The sequence below is a fragment of the Crotalus tigris genome, unplaced genomic scaffold, assembly GCF_016545835.1.
Source record: "Crotalus tigris isolate CLP2741 ecotype Arizona unplaced genomic scaffold, ASM1654583v1 scf7180000024370.6872682, whole genome shotgun sequence".
Classification (NCBI taxonomy): Eukaryota; Metazoa; Chordata; class Lepidosauria; order Squamata; family Viperidae; genus Crotalus; species Crotalus tigris.
In genome coordinates this window covers 2,747,589-2,766,260 of record NW_024100540.1, presented here as the reverse complement: position 1 = coordinate 2,766,260, position 18,672 = coordinate 2,747,589, and the positions used below count along the sequence as shown (strand labels likewise).

The following is an 18,672-nucleotide window of genomic DNA, read 5'->3' as shown; positions in this document are numbered from 1 at the left end:
ACTGTCCTGTGAACTTGCTCCTGTTTATCGATAGTCTTTTTTGGTACAGAGAACTGGACACACTATTCCAAGTGGAATCAGTGTGGAGTGAATTACATCCTGTAAGCTCATGTCTATTCTCCTGTTAATGCACCCTGCATAGCAGTTGCCTCAAAGTGCTGGCTCATATTTAACTTTAATACTGCCAGTCCAGTTCTCTCCTATCCTATGCCTGTGCCTTTCATTTTTCCTGCAGAGATGCCAGATTTTACATGTCTACCTGTTAAATTGCATAGTGGCCAAAATGTGGAAACCTTTTGGGAAAAGTGTACAGTAGAAATGCCACCTTTGTTAAGTTTCCACCAATTTTTCTTCTAATTTCTTTATAACAGTAACCTTGTTCACTTAATAATACTATTTTACATCACTTTCTGGGCAACCAGTCACCATTTGCACCATTACTTTAATTTTATTACATTTTACAAGCTCACTAAATGAAAGGGGAAAAAAAACCCAACCAAGTTGATAGTGATCACATAACACACTAACAAATGTCCTCCTCTCAGCTTCAATACATGACATCAATAACTGAATCCTACTGTGATCTGATTGGCTCATTGCCAAAACAAGATGACACCTGATTGACTCTCTAAACACTCATGCTCATTGGCTACAATCAGATGAAGGAAAGCTACCTGATACCAACCTAAGCAAGTTATGCTTCCTTTTGATGGCTATTTGGCTATAACTTTTCATAGAATACAGTACAGATAATTGAACAAACTATGTTGCATTGCATTCTTGATTAAATTATATTTCCATTGATATATATTTTTATGGTACTACTAAAAAAAAAGTGGTGTTATTAGCCATCAAACCTCAAAAATACACTTTTCCCAGAAGGTCTCCACAATTTTGGCCACTACTGTATACTAGCCTATCCATATCCCGCTGAATCTTCTCCCTTTCCACTAAAATATCAGTCACTCCTCCCAGATATCTTATCATCCTGATAATTTCCTCCAAGCTGAAATGGAGCCATTTACTCTTTAGTCAATTAAAAATGCTAGGTAGATAGGAATTGCATTGAACTAAATTTCAGAAGAAAGAAAAACCTGGACATAATACAAATAATTGTTGTATTTGCAAAACGGTGAAGCAATGGATATACTGTCTTCCCCCCCCCCCCATCTGATATCACAGAGAGCCGTTCATTGTTCTTTTTCACTGCAGGCTGGCAGCACTTCGTGGGATGGAGAGTTAAGCAAATATGCCGGTACTATCCTGTATCTACACGCTACTCAAAAAGACATTTCGGATTTCCACCAAGACTTGGTGTAAATATCACCTGCATGCTTCCCCGCAGGGCAACATTCTGGAAACCAAAAGTTCCTGGCACTTTCTGTCCACCCACCCCCTTAAAAAAAATTGGGAGGGTTCTTTTCTATTGCCTGAGAGTGTTGAAATTTTATTAAAATGTGCAGGCATGCCATGAGACCAGGTTTAGTACTATCCCTAGAATTCCGTCCATGAATTCAATAATTTTGACTTTTCTTTTTAACTGGGATTTCCTTAATGCTTTACTACATCCTGCCTATTGAATGTGATTCTTGCAATGGGCTTTGCCAAGGAATCGCATGCTACAATTTCTGCCGTTTTTAACTTCCATTTCTGCACTACGCCTCTAAACCAGTAGATGTTTCCCAGCAAACTGGCAAAACCTGCCAATTTGACTAGATACCTAATCTATATATACAGATAGTCCTCAACCTACGACCACAATGGAGCCCAAAATTTAGGTGGCTAAGTGAGAAACTTGTTAAATGAATCTTGCCCCATTTTACGACGTTTCTTGCCACGTTTGTTAAGTGAATCACTGCAGTTGTTAAATTAGTAACACGGTTGTAAAGTGAATCTGGCTTCCCCCTTGACCTTGCTTGTCAGAAGGCTGCAAAAGGTGATCACAGGACCTCGGGACACTGCAACCGTCATAAACGTGAACCAGTTGTCAAGCATCCAAATGTAAACCACATGGCCATTGGGGATGCTGCAACAGTCATAAGTGTGAAAAATGGTTATAAGTCACTTTTTTCAGTGCCGTTGTAACTTTGAACCATCACTAAACGAACTGTTGTAAGTCAAGGGCTACCTGTAGTTTGTTTAGGCCACTTAATGCGAGATGCTTTTGTTTCTAATTGTACTTTTAGCAGGTTTTTCCTTGAGTGTTCAATGCTGCTTTCCTTCCCTTGTTCACCTAGGCACTGGTTGGCTTACAGCAAGCTCTATCAGTTCTTGGAGTTCAACAGCAGCTGCCTGCTCCATCAGATTACCAGCATAGAATATCAATGGATTCAAGGCCGATTACGATCTGAGCAGGTAAGAAAGGAAGAGCTGGGGAACTACAGACAGTCCTCGACTTATAACACTTCACTTAGTGGCCGTTTGAAGTTACAGCGGCACTGAAAAAAGTGACTTATGACCAATTTTCACACTTACGCCTGTTGCAGCATCCCCGTGGTCATATGATTTACATTTGGATGCTTGACCACTGACTCACTTTTATGACATTTACGATGGTTGCAGTGTCCTAGGGCCACACAATCACCTTTTTCGACCTTCTGATAAGAAAAGTCAATGGGCAAACCAGATTCACTTAACAACTGTGTTACAAACTCAATAACTGCAATGATTCGCTTAACAAATGTGGCAAGAAAAATCGTAAAATAGGGCAAAACTCACTTAATAAGTTTCTGACTTAGCAACATAAATTTTGGGCTCAATTGTGGTCGTAAGTTGAGGACTGTCTGTATAGGGCTGGTGGAACATTCCCTGTCCAGGTAAAGACATCCTTGGTTCTAACATCAGATACGTATCCATTATGTGCGTTGTATAGTTTTGCAGTGCCCTGTCCAATAAACAGGATTGAAATACATCTCTCTTAGCATAATGTTAGTAGATCATGATCTTGAAATGATACAGATATTACCGAGCAGAACTAAGTCTTCTTACATCTACGGCATGTTGATTACTTCCTGCAGACAGCTGAATTGGAAGACTCTTTCCAGTCCTTACTGAACTATGGGATTTCTCTTCTTCAAAGGTTCCGGATCGTCTTCCCACTCTCCTCACCCAAATCTACACAGAGACTGCAGTCACTGCTTAGGTGAGCTATCAGAAACCTTCTGGGATGCACATAGTCAGAAGGAAAACTACCAATAGTTTTGAAGCATGGATATTCTCTCAGTAGCATTACTGTTTTGTTAAGTGGACATAAATGATGAATCATGATTTATATTTGAAATACTGATACTATATTTCCTTCACATAACACCTAAGACTTTGTAAACCTAATGCATTTATTATGATAGAAGCTTTCATGAACCAAAGCATTTATTATGATAGAAGCTTTCATGAACCAAAGCTTGTATGTTATGCCCCGATTCCCCCAAATAGTATCAAGAGATAGAAATGTATCCATCCCTTGGCACTTGTCAAGACCCCTGCAGGGGCTACTTTTTATTATATTAGTGGAAATGGTGAACAGAAAGCAAATGTGAAACAAAACAAAGCATCGGTCTTATTTGTCTGGATTTTGGTATTCTTTGCAAGATCAGTTCTAAACCTCCAGTCATATTAGCAGTCTTCCCTACCTCTGTCTTGTTTGAATGAAGGTCAAGTTTGGTGATCCCTGTCTTCCAAGAACCACTTTAAAATATGTGTTCAACAGTTCTGCCAGTTCTGTGAGACCAGAAGATGAAAAGAGAAAGAGCCTGATATCTCCTTGAGCATCAGGAAAAGAGAGAAGCTCGAAGCAGATAAGAAGTAGAGCAAAAGTCTCTCCAGAGCACTTCCTGGAAGTGTTTCCTACAGAAAAGATGAGAATGGCCTTGAAGGACAGGAGGAAGAACCTCAGTCAGGCAGGCAATGTTCAGATAAGAGAGTCTTGAGCCCAGATGAAGATAATAATAAGAAAATCTCTCAGATAAACATCTATGGAGATTTTCAGCCATCCAGGTCATGGTTGTCCCAAAGGTGCTTTTTTCGTGAGGCAACTGGACTTTCTTGTTTTTCTTTGAAGATGTTTCGCTTCTCATCCAAGAAGCTTCTTCAGGTCTCCACCATCCAGTCAGAGCTGAAAAAGCTTTTGGATGAGAAGTGAAACGTCTTCAAAGAAAGACAAGAAAGTCCAGTTGCCTCGTGAAAAAAGCACCTTTGGAACTCTGAGATAAACTCGTCCCAGTTTACATGAAGATAAAGTAAGGGAGAGAGGAACTACAGTCAGACTTTCATGATTCTGTTACTGTAGTTATTACAATAAAAGTAGTCTTGGCCTACCTGTCATTAGTTTCTTAGTTTGGTCTATGTTGTAAGGGCTGACAAATATTCACCTCCATGTCACTGGAAATCAGGCTGCTGTTTGATCTCTTTATAATATATCCTAAAGAAAGGGATCGAACAACAATGTTGGGGTCAACAGGAACATAAGAAGCTGCTTTATAGGGGGACACTGATATTTCTTAGTATTGTTCTGTGCTGTTTATCAACAAATGTTTGGGTCTTTAGAAGTCTTTTTCTTTTTCTCCTCAGCTCTCCCTAGAGTAGTCAGTGAATGGATTCAGGATCTTTGCATTTGAGACTGATTTAAAAAAAAGTAGCGGTAACTTTTTCATGTGGGACATGAAAAAGAGAAACAAAACGTTTCTCTGAATTGCATTGGATTTCAGTCATGATTTTTTCATCTTCACAGGGTTTTGGTTCAAATGTGTAAAATGAAAGCCTTCAAAGAACTTTGTACTCCGACTCCTGATCTTGAAGAAATGATAATAGAGGCACTTAAGGTACAAAGCCATCTTGTTATCTTTGTGCTGTCTTTTCTCAGCCCTACAGTTTTGCTCTTAGTGCTTTTTGAGGTCTTCAAGGGACAGGTAAAAAGAAACAGTTTTAAATTTTGTTTCTTTGTTAAAATCCATCATCTGGGTTTACACATGGTTCTCTTTATGGAGAAATGCACAGTTCTATTTTTCTTCAGCTACAGTTTATATTTCGCAGAATGCTCTGAAGATCTAGCTGTGATCTCAGGGCCTCTATTCTTGGACCTTATATAGAGATAGAGATAGATAGATAGATAGATAGATAGATAGATAGATAGATAGATAGATAGATAGATAGATAGATAGGTATAGATATGATTAATGTCTGCCTTTGTGTGTGTGTGTATGTTTTAATATGCAGACAAGCATAGGGAGGGCTATTGTGGAACTTATTCTCTTATTTATTTTCTCAGGCTGGAACAGCAGAGTGGTTTTACATGAAGAAGCAACACTTGAAGCCAATGGTAAAGGTAGGTCTTCATGACATTCTAGTAGAGTTTATGTTAGAATCTTCTAGGGATTGTTGAACTGTGTTTCCTATTGATTGTAGAAGGGCATAACATTAGCATTTGCAAAACGTCTGCTAGCCCAGCCAGGATAAAAATGCTCCTGTATTATATTGTGTATTTGCACAATCTATCATATTCATTTTTACAACAATTTTGGATAAAGACCATGGCAACATTTTTCTCCCAAACACACAGATATGGCTGCTGTAGCTTGACCTTAGATAAGGAATTAAATTTGTCAAAATCAAGACTTAGCTGCTACTTGTGTCCCCCTCATAAATGTACATGAGACATGTTATCATGAATATGCAACTGTATAGATATTTCCTAGAGTTATGAAACATACTTAGCAGTCCTGAACTATATTCTCACTAAAAGGGGAGAAAAACCATAGTTGTTTTAACAGTTGGTTGGAAAGCAACTCTGCAGAGTAAATGACAGAAACTTTATTTTACAGCACTGTATTACAAAAGAATAAAAAGACTAATTATTAGAGTATCAATCCCTAGTATGTGGAATGGCATATAATTCCTAATGTCAATAACAGAGAAAAAGCTTGGTCAAACTAGCATTGCTTGCTCACTTAATTAGAATCCAGGTAATTTGGCTCTAATCCCCACCCACCATTGCCATTTAAGCCTCTTGATGGCTTTTAATATTCTTGCTCTTCCTACTTTTCTCAGAACATGAAGCTTGAAGTTATATCAGAATGATGTCACCTAAAATCGAGAACTCCGTTTTTTGGACCAGGCCCTTCTGTAACATGGAAAATCAGTTTGTACTCGCTCAGGACGCCACTGAGTAAATTAAGCCAACTTCTCTAACATCAAGAATTACTAATGAGCAATGGCAACAATAGCAGTAATTGGCAGAAGAGTGAAACAGCCTCTTCTTGCCCTGGAGAAATAGTATAGAAATCTAGGAGAAGTTCATTAGTCTGAAAGTGTCTTGGTTCTGGGGAGACACAAAGGTCATGCTAGCTCTCTGCCCATGTTTCTCTTTTTTTTCTACCCATAGAATATGGAGGAATGTGGCAAAGCTCTGGTCTGTCTTCTTCTGGAGGTGAATGCAGATCTCCAAGAGTGCCACAAAACCTGGAACAAATATTTCATCAGGCAAGTCCCTGAAGGAAATTTTTCCTTCATTCCCAGCTTTGGCCAATTGGTCACAAACTGCTTCTTCAGATGTTTATGTAGCTTCTAAGGGCCACAGAGAGTTGCTACTAAAGTGAGTGGCTGAATCCAGATCACAGAAGTGATAAGAGAACAAGCTTAGCAAGTACAAAATTCCATTCTAATGATATGGTTGCTTGCTAGTTCTACCCAGAGGATCTGGATGCTGTGTACTTCGGTTATTTAAATGAATGCACATTGTAATACATGTGCCTGTTGGGCTTAAAGAAAGGAAGAAATAATAAAACTGGTTAGATCAGACCTCTGTGCGGTATTTACTGTACTAGAAATTTTCTTGTGGTTGGTTAGAGACTTTTGTCATTGTATTTCCCTGCTCAGCAACTATTTTTTTGTGGGTGGATTATTTTAATTGAGAAGACAAGCCTCTAGGTCTCTTCTTATCCTCCCAAGTAGGCTTGTCAGCAAGTCAAAGTTTCAACTTCCTGGTTGTCTTTCTTGTTGCCAATTATGAGAATTCAGCTAGCAATAGTGAGAATGCTGGTTCTGGGTTGCCTCTGGGCTGTTATAGTAACTAATCTGTTATATGTGGATGCATCAATTAAATTAGTGCTGTTAGTTTCAAATACGTGAGCAATTCGGAAATAAGCCTCTGTTTGGTTATCAATGACAGACACTCGCAGATACAGAATTTTTATTATACGTATTTAAAAATTACAACATTGCATTACTTTTCATAACGTCTTACAAGGTTTGAAATTCCTTAGTAGCAGTCGCTCGGCACCACATCTGAGCTATGGGGGAGGGTGATCAAAAACATCGCAGATACAGAACTTTTATTGTACACATTAGAAAGCTATAACATTACATTACTTTTCGACATAATCGCCATTCAAATTGAAGCGCTTGTCATAACATCTTACAAGGATTGAAATTCCTTAGTAGTAGTTGCTTGGCACCAAATCTATAGGAGGGTTGATCAAAAACATCCCAACGCAACTGCTTCAAAAGTTCTTGGGTGCATCTAGCGGTGTGCAGGCAAGCATTATCGTGAACCAACATCACACCGGAAGTGGTGCCATAGAAAATCCTGCCAAATGTGAAGATGCCAAAGAAGTACTGCTAGTGAAGTTCATGAAGCGTGGTTCGACCATCAGTTCAGACATCTACTGTGAAATGTTATGAAAACTCAGACGAGCCATCCATAGCAAGTGTTGAGGCATGCTAACTTTTGGTGTGGCATTGGTATAATGTGTATAATAAAAGTTCTGTATCTGAGTGATGGGGATTTTGCGTGCGTGATGGCGGCTACTTTGTAGCCGTCCTCCTGGGTAAGTGTAAGAACCGCTATGAACAGCAGATATCAGCTGTTCAGCGGTTCAAAATCCCCCTCCCGGGCAAAGGGGGGGGGTAGAGAGTGTCTGAATAGTGGTAGAGCCTCTTTCGCACCCCCCAAGTTTTTTTTTTGGGGGGGTGAAAGGAGTGCTCCCACGGAGTTCAGACTTGTCTCCGCTTCCCAGCTGTTTTTGTCCTCAGGGACAAAACGAGCCGCCGCAAACACCTCCGTGCTTAAAGAGAACTGGTGAGTTTTTTTTTTTAAATGGACAGAGCTGAGTAGAGGATTTAGTTTTTGCTTTCTTTGACTTATTTGGATTTTAAGTTTTAAGATTTGTTTCTATTTTTATTCTCTCTTTTTATTTTTTTTCTTTGTTGAAAGGGAAAGTAAAATGGCGATCGGCAAACTCCTCGGTGTTTTTTTTTCTGGAAGTTAGAATGCTGACCGGCAGGCTTTTTGGTGTTTTTCTTTCTTTCCTTTCCCTTTCTCTTTTTATTTCCTTATGATTGGAATGGTTGTTTTTGGTATCTCTAAGTATTTTTTTTGGAACGGACTTTTTTTATTTAATTATTTTTTTTTTTTTCTTCTCCCTTTTTTTTTCCTTTGAACTCCCTTTTTTTTTATTGTAATGACCCTTTTTTGAAGGACTTTTTTTCTGTTTAATTTTTTGTAATTTTTAAGAAGGAGTAAAACTTTTTTTTAATTCTTTTTCTCTTCCTTTTTTTCCCTTTTTTCTTTTTATTATAATGACCTTCTTTGGAGGGAGTTATGATTTTTGAAGGAATTTTTATAATTTCTTAAGAAGGACTAAAGGTTTTTCTTTAAGATGGCTCCAAAGCGTCCAGGGATTTCTACAGTTTCTAAATCAACAGTTTCACCCTCTTCTGGGGGTCAGCTAATAACTATGAAGGACTTGCAAGACATGATGGGAGATGTTATAATTCAAATTAGGGCAGAAATGAAAAAGATTTTAGAGGAAAACAATAAGATCTTGAGACAAGATTTTGTTTTGGCTTTAGAAGGTGTTGCTTCTGTTCTTGAAAAGGTGAACTCCCATGTGGAAGAGGTAGCTGAAAAAGTGGACATAATGGAGGGGAAAATTGAAAGTATGGAAAAAGAAATGGAAAATGAGATTCTTATGCTTCAATATGGACAAATGGAATATGCCTTAAGAATTAGAGGCCTGGGAGAGTCTTTGCAAGGAGATCTGAAGGAGATGGTTGCAAAGGACTTTGCATTGATTTTGAATAAAGAAAAAGAGGGAATACTTAATGAAATTGAAAAATTATTTAGGGTTAACTCTGTGGTGGCAGCACAGAAGAATCTGCCAAGAGATGTGGTAATTTACTTTGGTAAAAGATCTTTACGCAATGAAATTGTGCAAGCCTATTATAAGAAGAGATTTCAAATTGCTTCACAAGATGTTATAATTTTTAAAGAGATCCCATCTAAAATTTTAAGAAGAAGAAAGGAGTTTGCTTTTTTAGCAAATGAACTTAAAAAGAGAAAAATTTCATTCAGATGGGATGTTCCGATTGGAATGGTGGTGAATTACCTGGGGACATGTTATAGACTTAATACTGTTTCTCAAGCAAAAGATTTTTATACTTCGGTCCTGGGGGTATGTGCATCGCCATCAATTAAGTTTAAAGCTTTGGAAGAAAAGAATGTAGAATCACAGTTTGAAGAGCCTATATTTATGAAAACTGGAGAATCTTTGTGTGAGAGGCCTCAACAAGTCCAGGTTGAGGAGCAGAAGACAACTTGTGCAGTATATAATCCCAAAGAAAAGCAGCAACAGAAGAAGGTTAAGGAAGTTTCATATTTAGTGGTTTCTGAATCTCTGGGAGATGTTAGACCTACAAAGTCTTTGGAGCAATCTTTAAGGGTGGAATTGTTGCCTGAAATGGAAACTGGGAAATCTCAGTCTGAGGGGCATCAACAAGAGAGGAACGGGCAGAGGATAACTTGTACAACTTACAATTGTAAAGATCAATACAAGGAGGAATTTAAGGAACCCTTATTGGCTTCGGAGTCGATGGGAGATTCAGGAATTTTGGAGCAGTCTCCTAAGGCAGAACTTGCAGCATTTCTTACGAGTTTGATACAAGAATGGAGAAGGGAAATGGAAGAATGGAAGAATGGAGAATGGAAAAAACTGGAATGTGAATAATTAATAATACTAATATAATTGAGATTGATAAGGATGTAGTTTTTTACGGATGGAATTAGTTATTGGTGAAGATTGAAATGTTTAATGTGTTTATTAACTTTGTTGTTTTAAGTTTTGAACCTTTAATGATAATATTGTTTAAATTTGTGTTTTGAAGGGATTATAATTTGCTTATTTTAGTGAGTGGATTCTAATGTTTTAAATTTTAAAAATTTGTGGTTTTGGAGGGAGTTTATATAGAGTGATGATTGTATTTAGATTTGTTTAGGATTTAAAAGTGTTTTTAGTTTTTAAATATTATTATTAATATTTTTAAGACAAAATAATTTGTTTAATTAAATGTGCTTAGATTTGTTTAGGACTTATAGGTTTTTTAAGTTTTTGTTTTTTTTTTTTTTTTTTTTTTTTCTTTTTGGATAGGAGAGAAGATTATGAAGATTGAAGGAAATATGTACTTACTTTAAGTTCTTTAAGAGTATTTAGCTTTAATGGTATAACAAAGATTTGTATGTTTATTTTTTCGTTTTAGGATAAAGAAAGAGGGAGAAATTAGATTTTATATTATAGATATAGATATTCAAAGAAAGTAATGTTTAAATTTGTGTTTTTGGAGGGAGCTTATATAGAATGATGATTGTATTTAAATTTGTTTAGGTTTTAAAAGTGTTTTAAGTTTTTTTTTTTTTTTTAATTAAGCCTGTACTCAGCTCTGGGAAGTCCAGGGGAGGGTTTGGGAGGTTGGGAAGGGGGGGGGTGAGGTGGGGGGGGTATGGGAAGGGGATTTGTTTTTGTAAAATGTAAAAATTTTCAATTAAAAAAAAAAAAAAAAAGTTCTGTATCTGCGAGTATCTGTCATTGATAACCAAACAGAGGTTTATTTCCAAATTGCTTTCGTACATAATGATAAACCTAGCAGATAAAACCCATGAACAAATTTCTGATCGTGTCTTTCTCCTTCTTCCTCCAATGCAGCACCATGAGACTAGATCTCTTCTCAATTGCATATCTTAAAATGCAGGAACTGGTGAGTAGTTGTTCCACTGCTTTGTGTCAAAGAGGACCTCAGGCTTATATCCTATAGCAAGTTCAGAAGATACTGGGGTAAATGACTAGTGGAAGAATAAGCCAATTACTTCAGAATTTCTAAGGCAGCTTTCTCCAATAGTGATGCCATGCGGACTTACAGAATTCTCAGCAATGGTTATACAGTATATTGGCTGGAGAATTCTAGAAGCTAAGTCTATATATCTGGAGTACATCCGGAGTAAGGAAAAGAACAGGAACTCGTCTTTGTATGAGCCACTCTAATCAGTGGTGAGGATTCATCAGTTTCACTTTGATGATGAAACTAGTTCCTGAGCCAGTTTTTGCAGATTTCTACTCAGGACCGACTAGTGCAGTGTTTCTCAACCTTGACAATTTTAAGGCATGTGGACTTCAACTCCCAGAATTCCACAGCCAGCAATGCCTTAAAATTGTCAAGGTTGAGAAACACTGCACTAGTGGTATCTTTCTGATTCAGTTTCAGTGTATCAACCCAAAATGTGTAATATCCAGTCCAAAAACTTGATCCATTATACTTTTTTGTTTTAATGCTCCTGCAGGTTTCTCGTTATGTCAAAGAGCAGCTGAGCAAGATTGACAGCGGCATGTCCCAATTAACAGCAGAGAGCCTTTTCCAACTTTATCTCAGCATGAAGGAGCTCTATCGCATGAAGGATTTTGTGTGCAGCAGGTGTTTATCTCTGCAGAGAGCAACCCTTGGCCTTCAGTCTTTAGGCTGTTTTATACATTATGGCGGTTGTTTTGAGATTACTCTTATAAAGTATTGTTATCACTGAATCATCAGTGCCAAAACTAGGGCCTGATTTGTGAGCTTCACTAAAAAAATGTGGGTTTTTTGGGTTTGAGTTAGTGTGAGTTGCAAGCCCAGTTTAAGCATAGTGTGCTGTATAGACTAATTATGATTCATTTGGTAAAATACTGTTAAACAAGCAAAGGCTTAGCGTGTTGTGTGAACTCTTCTGTAGACGAATTGCTGACTGTTTATAACCAATGACGGTTTGTTGAGACAGGTTTGTGATTGATCATCACAACAAAAATATCCTCTCGAATAAAACTAAGTCGAATGTTTGGGAAATAAGAAGAACTAGTTCCTCGTGAGATTTCAAGCCACTTCTGTTTTGTATTTCCAGGGATACCCCTCTTGCATTGACTGGTTTCCACTTATGGTTTAAAGAAGCCATTCCCTTGTGGCTACAGAAGACCTACACAATAGCTCTAGAAAGGACCCAAAGAGCCATCCAAGTAGACCAGGTAATCCCACCCAGAAAGGAAAGCATTGCTCAATTGTTTTTATTTCCCAGTTTTTCCTGGATAATGTTTTTCTACTTTCATACACTTAATTGTTGATGTATAATATCTACCACTTTCATATCAGCCCCTGATACTACCATCACTTAATTTTGCTTGTGGATTAACAAATGAAAGTTGTGAATTACATTGTGTGTATAATTTTTTTACAGATAAGCAGGTATCTTAATGTGAATTATTTGCTAACATATCTTAATCCAGTCTGACACCTGTGGCTGGCAATTATGGAATTATCTGAATCTGAGTAATTATCCAGCAATGAATTCAGCAACTTGATCTTACATCAGATCCATGTAAGATTTATTGAGCTTATATCAGATCCCTTGAACTAGTTGCTGTCTTCACACATTAGCTAATGTGTGAAGACAGCTAATCATTTTATAATGCTTTCACAATGCCTGTGTTGTTCAGATAAAGACACTACTGCTACTTTGGTTAAGAGAACGGATGTTCATTCTTATGAGATACTTTTTAAAAAATGTTGTTTAACTCAGATAATTGTCAATGATTGTTTCTATTCTTTTATCTTGGCGGTTTTCAAATGACAAAAGAAAAGATGACATGTTGTTTAATAAAATATATATTAGTAAAAGGTAAAAAAGTGTAGAGAGAAATCTTAAGATCCTGGAAAAAAGACAAAATGCACAACTTTAACAATGGGCAGTGCAGGATATAAGAAAGAGATAGAAATAATGAATCAGAAATGGCCAACATTTTCTAGAATGTCTTGAAAATTTATTTCTTTGATTTTTTTCCCTCCCATTGAAACCCACTGAACAGAAAACAAATGGTACTCGCTTCAGGCTAGGCCACTTTGGGATCTGCAACTGCCTCCAACACACTTCCACAACACCATTTTGGGAGTTCTTACTACTCATGAAAATACTGTAGGAGGTATCCCTGGATCCCAGAATACTTTTCCCATGAACATACTGGAGGCCTTTGCAGCAGAGATGTTACCCTTTCAGGCATCTCTGCACAGAATTGCTATGCAACATTTCTAAAAACAAAACACTCCAAAAGTCTGATTGCTCCAGACTTACTCCAGATGTACTGAGCAAATTGTAGATACGATGTTCTGAGTCCAGTAATTGGAAGAAGGAAAATTCAGGTGTTAAAATCCCATTGTCTGTCTGGGATATTCAGGGTCCGATAAAACTCCAATCGAAGCCAAAAGCTCATCCTGTAACATTCCAGATTAAATTCTGACCCTAATAATCTGATGTTGCTCCCTTTCTCTGGTTTCATTTCTGTTCAGTTGACACCACTGGGAGACCTGAATAAACACAGTACATCCATTGTTGACCTATCCACTTGTTATGCTCAGATGGTGAAGACCTGGCAACAGCTGGATTGGCCTGATCCTGAGGAGGCCTTTATGATCATGGTGAAATTTGTCGAGGTATGTGCAGAATAAGGAAGCTCAGATCATTCTAATCTGTGCTAGAAGTCACTTCTATCTCACTGTTTATTAATCTGCAATAGTTTAAAGAAAAATCAGTGTAAAAACCACACTGGAAAATTGCAGATTGTACAAATACAATGTGCCGTACAACTTTTAAAGCAATTTGGATAAATGAGATCACCTTGAAAACTTTAAGGCTGAAGACTATATGGAAAGTTGAAAAGATTACTGTAAGTGTGACCAGCTCTGTGTCAAATTCATGTCTCTCCTATTGGTCAAGATTCCCCCCCCCCATGAGAGAATGTGCAGTTTGATCCAGATGGAGATAAATTCATCCATGAGTGAGAGGATGAACTTGTCTGCACTTAAGGAGGCAGTGGTGGTCCCTTCCTTTAGAAACCATCACTGGGTCCAATGATATTGGACAATTATCAGCCTGTCTTCAGTAGGAGGAAGGTGGTTGGACTGAAGGTACAGAAGACTCTGGACCACGTGGATTATCTGTATCCCTTTCTGTCAAGTTTCAGATCTGGTTATAGTGCTGAAACATTGATACTGCTTGTGGATTACCCCTGGCAAGATTGAATTGTAGTAATTGGTAGTAGTACAACCATTTTGACTGTCCTTTATCTGTCTTCAACTTTCAGTACTATCAATCATGATATCCTTCTTGATTGGCTCAGGGAGCAGGAACATTGCAGTGGGTCTTTCTTTCAAGTCACTTGCAATTAGCATTGGAAGGAGAGGTTTTGGTCCAAAGCCTCTGCTTTGTGGGATTCCTCAGGCGGTACTCGTTTCCCTCCTATTTAACACTTACATGAAGCTGCTGTGTGAAATCCTCCATTGGCACAGGATTGGTTTGCTGATGATGCCTTGTTATAGATCTCTACACCTGACTGATCACCTGAGACCACTAAGATTCTTTCTCTGTGTTTGGAAGCTGTGGGAATTGGAAGAGGAGAACAGGTTTAGGCTCAATGTAGCGAAGCCTAATGGTTGTGGTTTTAGATCTGGGTACTTGCCATCATTGTTTCTGGATGGGGTGGAATTGGTTGCAATTGGAGCAACTTTTGGACTCTCAACGTGTCTGAAGAACAGATTAAATCTGTGATTAGGAGTGTCTTTGCAGAAATTGCAAATATGTGTGCCAATTGCACCTCTTTCTAGATTGGGAGGCCTTGTTCATGGTCACTTACACCTTAGTCATCTCTTCTCCAAATTACTGCAATATGCTGTACGTAGGATTTGCTTTTGAAAACTTCTTGGAATTTGCAGCCGTTCCTGAATACAATGGCAGAAGTAGTTATGGGTGCAATTCAGTATGACCATGTAATACCACTACGTTGTGAGCTATGTTGGCTCTGTCAAAGGCTTCTGGGTGCATTTCGAAGTGTAGGTTTTTACCTACAAAACTTTTCGCGGTACAGAGTTGAGTTATTTGCAGAATTGCTTGTCTTCAGTTATTTCTGCTTGTCTCACAAGGGACAGCAGAGTAGGATTAGATGACCATTAGACATTAGAAAGAAGGAAGAATTGGTTTTGCAACCCAGATGTCATTAATATGCCTTTTACCATGCTTTCAAAAAAATTGTATTATTCTGCTGAATATTATGATTGTGCTCGAAATCTTCTATAATACTAGTAATAACTTTTCCTTCCAGGGACCACGTATTGCACAGGGAAGAGATCATTGGAATTATGTTTAATTAAAGACTCTTAATACATTCAGGGAATGTGCCAATCAAGCAATGACAAAAGGTTATGTTATTTGTCCTTCACTTTGTTTCCTTTTTCATTGAAGAACAAAAGGCAGATTCGTTTTCTTAGAGAAAAAAAAAAAGACTGTGCAGTTGCAGCATTAGAAGATTAGAACCTCTGAATTCAGGACCTGTTACATTCCAGTTGTATGACTCAGTCATCCCTGAGGTTTCCTTACAGAACAGTCACTGATGCTTCCTTACAAAAGAATCAACTCTGCTTGATTACATTGTACATTGTAGGGACCAAAGACGGTCAAGGGTCCTTGGAGGAGGCAGCGAAGCCCACCTACAGCATTGACTGATCAGTAACAGTTTTCTCTTTTCTGACTTCTTAGGATACGTGTAAACTTGCTCTGATGTACTGTCAGATGATCAAAGGAAGGGCAGAGGCACTGTCTTCCAATCAAAATGACGCAGGACAAGCAGCAAACAGGGTAAGTGGTAGAACCAGAGTTGGGCTATGAGAAACAAGGTTGAACACAAGGACTGACCTGATTCTACCTTCCTCCCATCCTCCAGCTCTGTGTTGTGGTGAACAACATTGAGCAGCTTCGGATGATGATCCTGAAGTTGCCCAATCAGCTGAACTGGGCAAGCTTGGAACAGAACGCCGGACCTGTCATTACCCCCGAGCAGATCCAGCACACGCTGCACCATCAGCTTCAGGCTTCTATTTCCTGCCTCAACAATGAGATCCGAAGAGTGGTGCAGACTCTGGGAATCAAAGTAACCTCACAGGCTCAGTCTTCCTCTTTTCCTCCAGCAGCATTAAAGGGTCAGGGGAAGAGCGTGACTAGAACGGTGAAAGTCCAGTGACAAAGTGCCATCCCACATTTGTTTGGTCTGCTTCCTATAAGGAACCACTGGCTCTTCAGAGACAAAACTCACTGAGTTTTTATGCCTCTGAGAAGTGGGGGTCAGTGGTATTGGAATGACAGACAGTGGAAAAAACACGAATGCCAAAACCAAAGGCACTTGTGAAAAAAAGAAAACAGCAGGATTGCTTCATTTTGGGGAATTACTGGCCAGAGCTGGTCATTGTTAGCATTTTCTGCATGCTAAATGTTCAAGGAGCCAATTAGCCACTGATGCCCTTTCCTACCTTACTCCATTCCCTCCTTTACCCATTACAGATCTTTAGGTTTTACACTACAGGTAGTCCTTGACTTATAACCATTTGTTTAGTGACCGTTTGAAGTTACAATGGTGCTGAAAAAAGTGACTTATGACCATAGATCACATTTATGACCGTTGCAGAAACCCCAGGGTCACATGATCAAAATTTGGATGCTTAGCGACAGGCATATATTTATGACGGTTGCACTATTCTGGAGTCACATGATCCCCCTTTGTAAGTTTCCCAGCTGCAATCTGACAAGCAAAGTCAGTGGGGGAAGGCAGATTCACCTAATGACCGCATGATTCATTTAACAGCTGCAGTGATTTGCTTAACAAACTATGACAAAAAAGGCATAAAATGGGGCAAAACTCACTTAAAAACCATCTTGCTTAGCAACAGAAATTTTGAGCTCAGCTGTGATTGTAATTTGAGGACTATCTGTACTAGAATATTTCATACAAGTTGCTGAATCCCCCAGCCTGTTTACATGAAACTCAACCCTACAGAAGAAATTCTGTCTGTAATGGTATATGTGATGTGTGACAATGGCATTGGACAGAACAGAGAGAAAACTCATACCTTCTATCTTAAACGTTCAAGGAGTTTAAATGTGTAAAATACGAATGGCCCAGCTTTAGATTGTTCCTGCAAAAATCTCTAAGATGCAGTATGGAATGCCTGAAATGATGTAGATATGAATGGCCTAGAACAGGGGTAGGCAACCTTGGCTCTTTTATGACTCGTGGACTTCAACTCCCAGAATTCCTGAGCCAGCAGGAAATTGGGAATTGAAGTCCACGAATCATAAAAGAGCCAAGGTTGCCTACCCCGGCCTAGAACTTTTAATATTTATACAATATTGTATTTCCACTTAATGGCATTAAAAACATGTGGAGTTTTCTTTCTTTCTTTCTTTTTTTGATAGATGGATGCTAGAATTGCCCAACACATCCAGGAACTGTCTGTTTGCAGTGACACCGATAACCCAGAGGATGTGAGTATTTAATTGCTCGCTAAATATTGTAGGTATCACTTTTTTCCTCTTGGTTTGTTCCTATATTAACTATTTGGGGGTGATTCACAAAAAGCCATAACCGTAACCGATATGCTACTCACATCTGTATCTACTTCTCTGTTCTTTCTCTCTCCATAAAATATTATTATTGTTAAGATATCCCATATTTTCCCTCTTTTATCTTCCTGGCTTTCAATCTGGTTACATATGGGGGAGAATCTGGTAAGACACTGATAAGAATCCAGACTTGGAGAAACCTATATATTCCACATGAGTTTGTGAAAAGGAGTTAAACAGTGTTCTACACTGCAACCATTTAAAAATGGTTTAAAAATATTTGTTGGAAATTTCCACAAAATTCTTTTATAACAGGATAATTGCACAATAAATATCTCGATCTGAAAGCATCCTGGATGAATTTGGGTCAGTAATCAGCATATAATCAACTTAAAATGTTATCCTGGTGATGATGTACTTTGTATTTCTTGTGTCATGTTCCTTGAAAGTTTCATATGTAATAATTTAGTTTCATAGCTGATGAATGTTATTTCCCGTCACTTAATTTTTGTAGATCTTTTTCTGCCTCTTCTAGTGCATCACACCTTTAATGAGATTCTTGATGTATGAGCTTCAGTATCTAAACATGAACCTTGTCCAGGAAAATTTTAACAGGTAAAGCAGGATGCTGGCGTGGTGAGAATCTTTTATTCAACTACATAAAAAGCAGTGTGTGGTTGCCCAACTATTGCTGAACATCTGCTCCAATCAGCCACAGACAACATGGTGATGTTAAGGAATGATGAGAGCTACATTCCAGCAATACAAACAGAACCACATGTTATGTGTTCCTAGACTAAAAGGATTTCACATAAGGAGGAAAATGGCTTTTGCAGAGATGTCTTGCCATGTTATGAATTAAGGATCATAGTTGGCACTAGTTAGGGCAGTGGTTCTCAACCTTTTTATACCGGCGACCCCGGTCATAAGGACGCGCCGCGCAT

The 18,672-nt window shown here is 38.4% G+C and overlaps 1 protein-coding gene across 4 annotated transcripts in view; it reads left to right on the top strand.

Annotated features, from left to right (window-relative positions):
• The window catches only part of UNC13D (unc-13 homolog D), a 69,354-nt gene that overhangs the window by 29,638 nt on the left and 21,044 nt on the right, over window positions 1-18,672 (top strand). For all 4 annotated transcript variants that reach the window (XR_005554817.1, XM_039327958.1, XM_039327956.1 and 1 more), the window contains 14 exons: window positions 1,213-1,316; window positions 2,238-2,355; window positions 3,018-3,142; window positions 4,727-4,817; window positions 5,264-5,320; window positions 6,377-6,474; window positions 10,971-11,022; window positions 11,603-11,733; window positions 12,194-12,314; window positions 13,630-13,773; window positions 15,872-15,970; window positions 16,056-16,262; window positions 17,582-17,650; window positions 18,264-18,343. Coding sequence is in view for 3 of the 4 variants with exons in the window: in XM_039327958.1 (XP_039183892.1) it covers window positions 1,213-1,316; window positions 2,238-2,355; window positions 3,018-3,142; window positions 4,727-4,817; window positions 5,264-5,320; window positions 6,377-6,474; window positions 10,971-11,022; window positions 11,603-11,733; window positions 12,194-12,314; window positions 13,630-13,773; window positions 15,872-15,970; window positions 16,056-16,262; window positions 17,582-17,650; window positions 18,264-18,343 (1,496 nt within the window). In the remaining variant the exon portion in view is untranslated. The remainder of the gene's footprint in view (window positions 1-1,212; window positions 1,317-2,237; window positions 2,356-3,017; window positions 3,143-4,726; window positions 4,818-5,263; window positions 5,321-6,376; window positions 6,475-10,970; window positions 11,023-11,602; window positions 11,734-12,193; window positions 12,315-13,629; window positions 13,774-15,871; window positions 15,971-16,055; window positions 16,263-17,581; window positions 17,651-18,263; window positions 18,344-18,672) is intronic.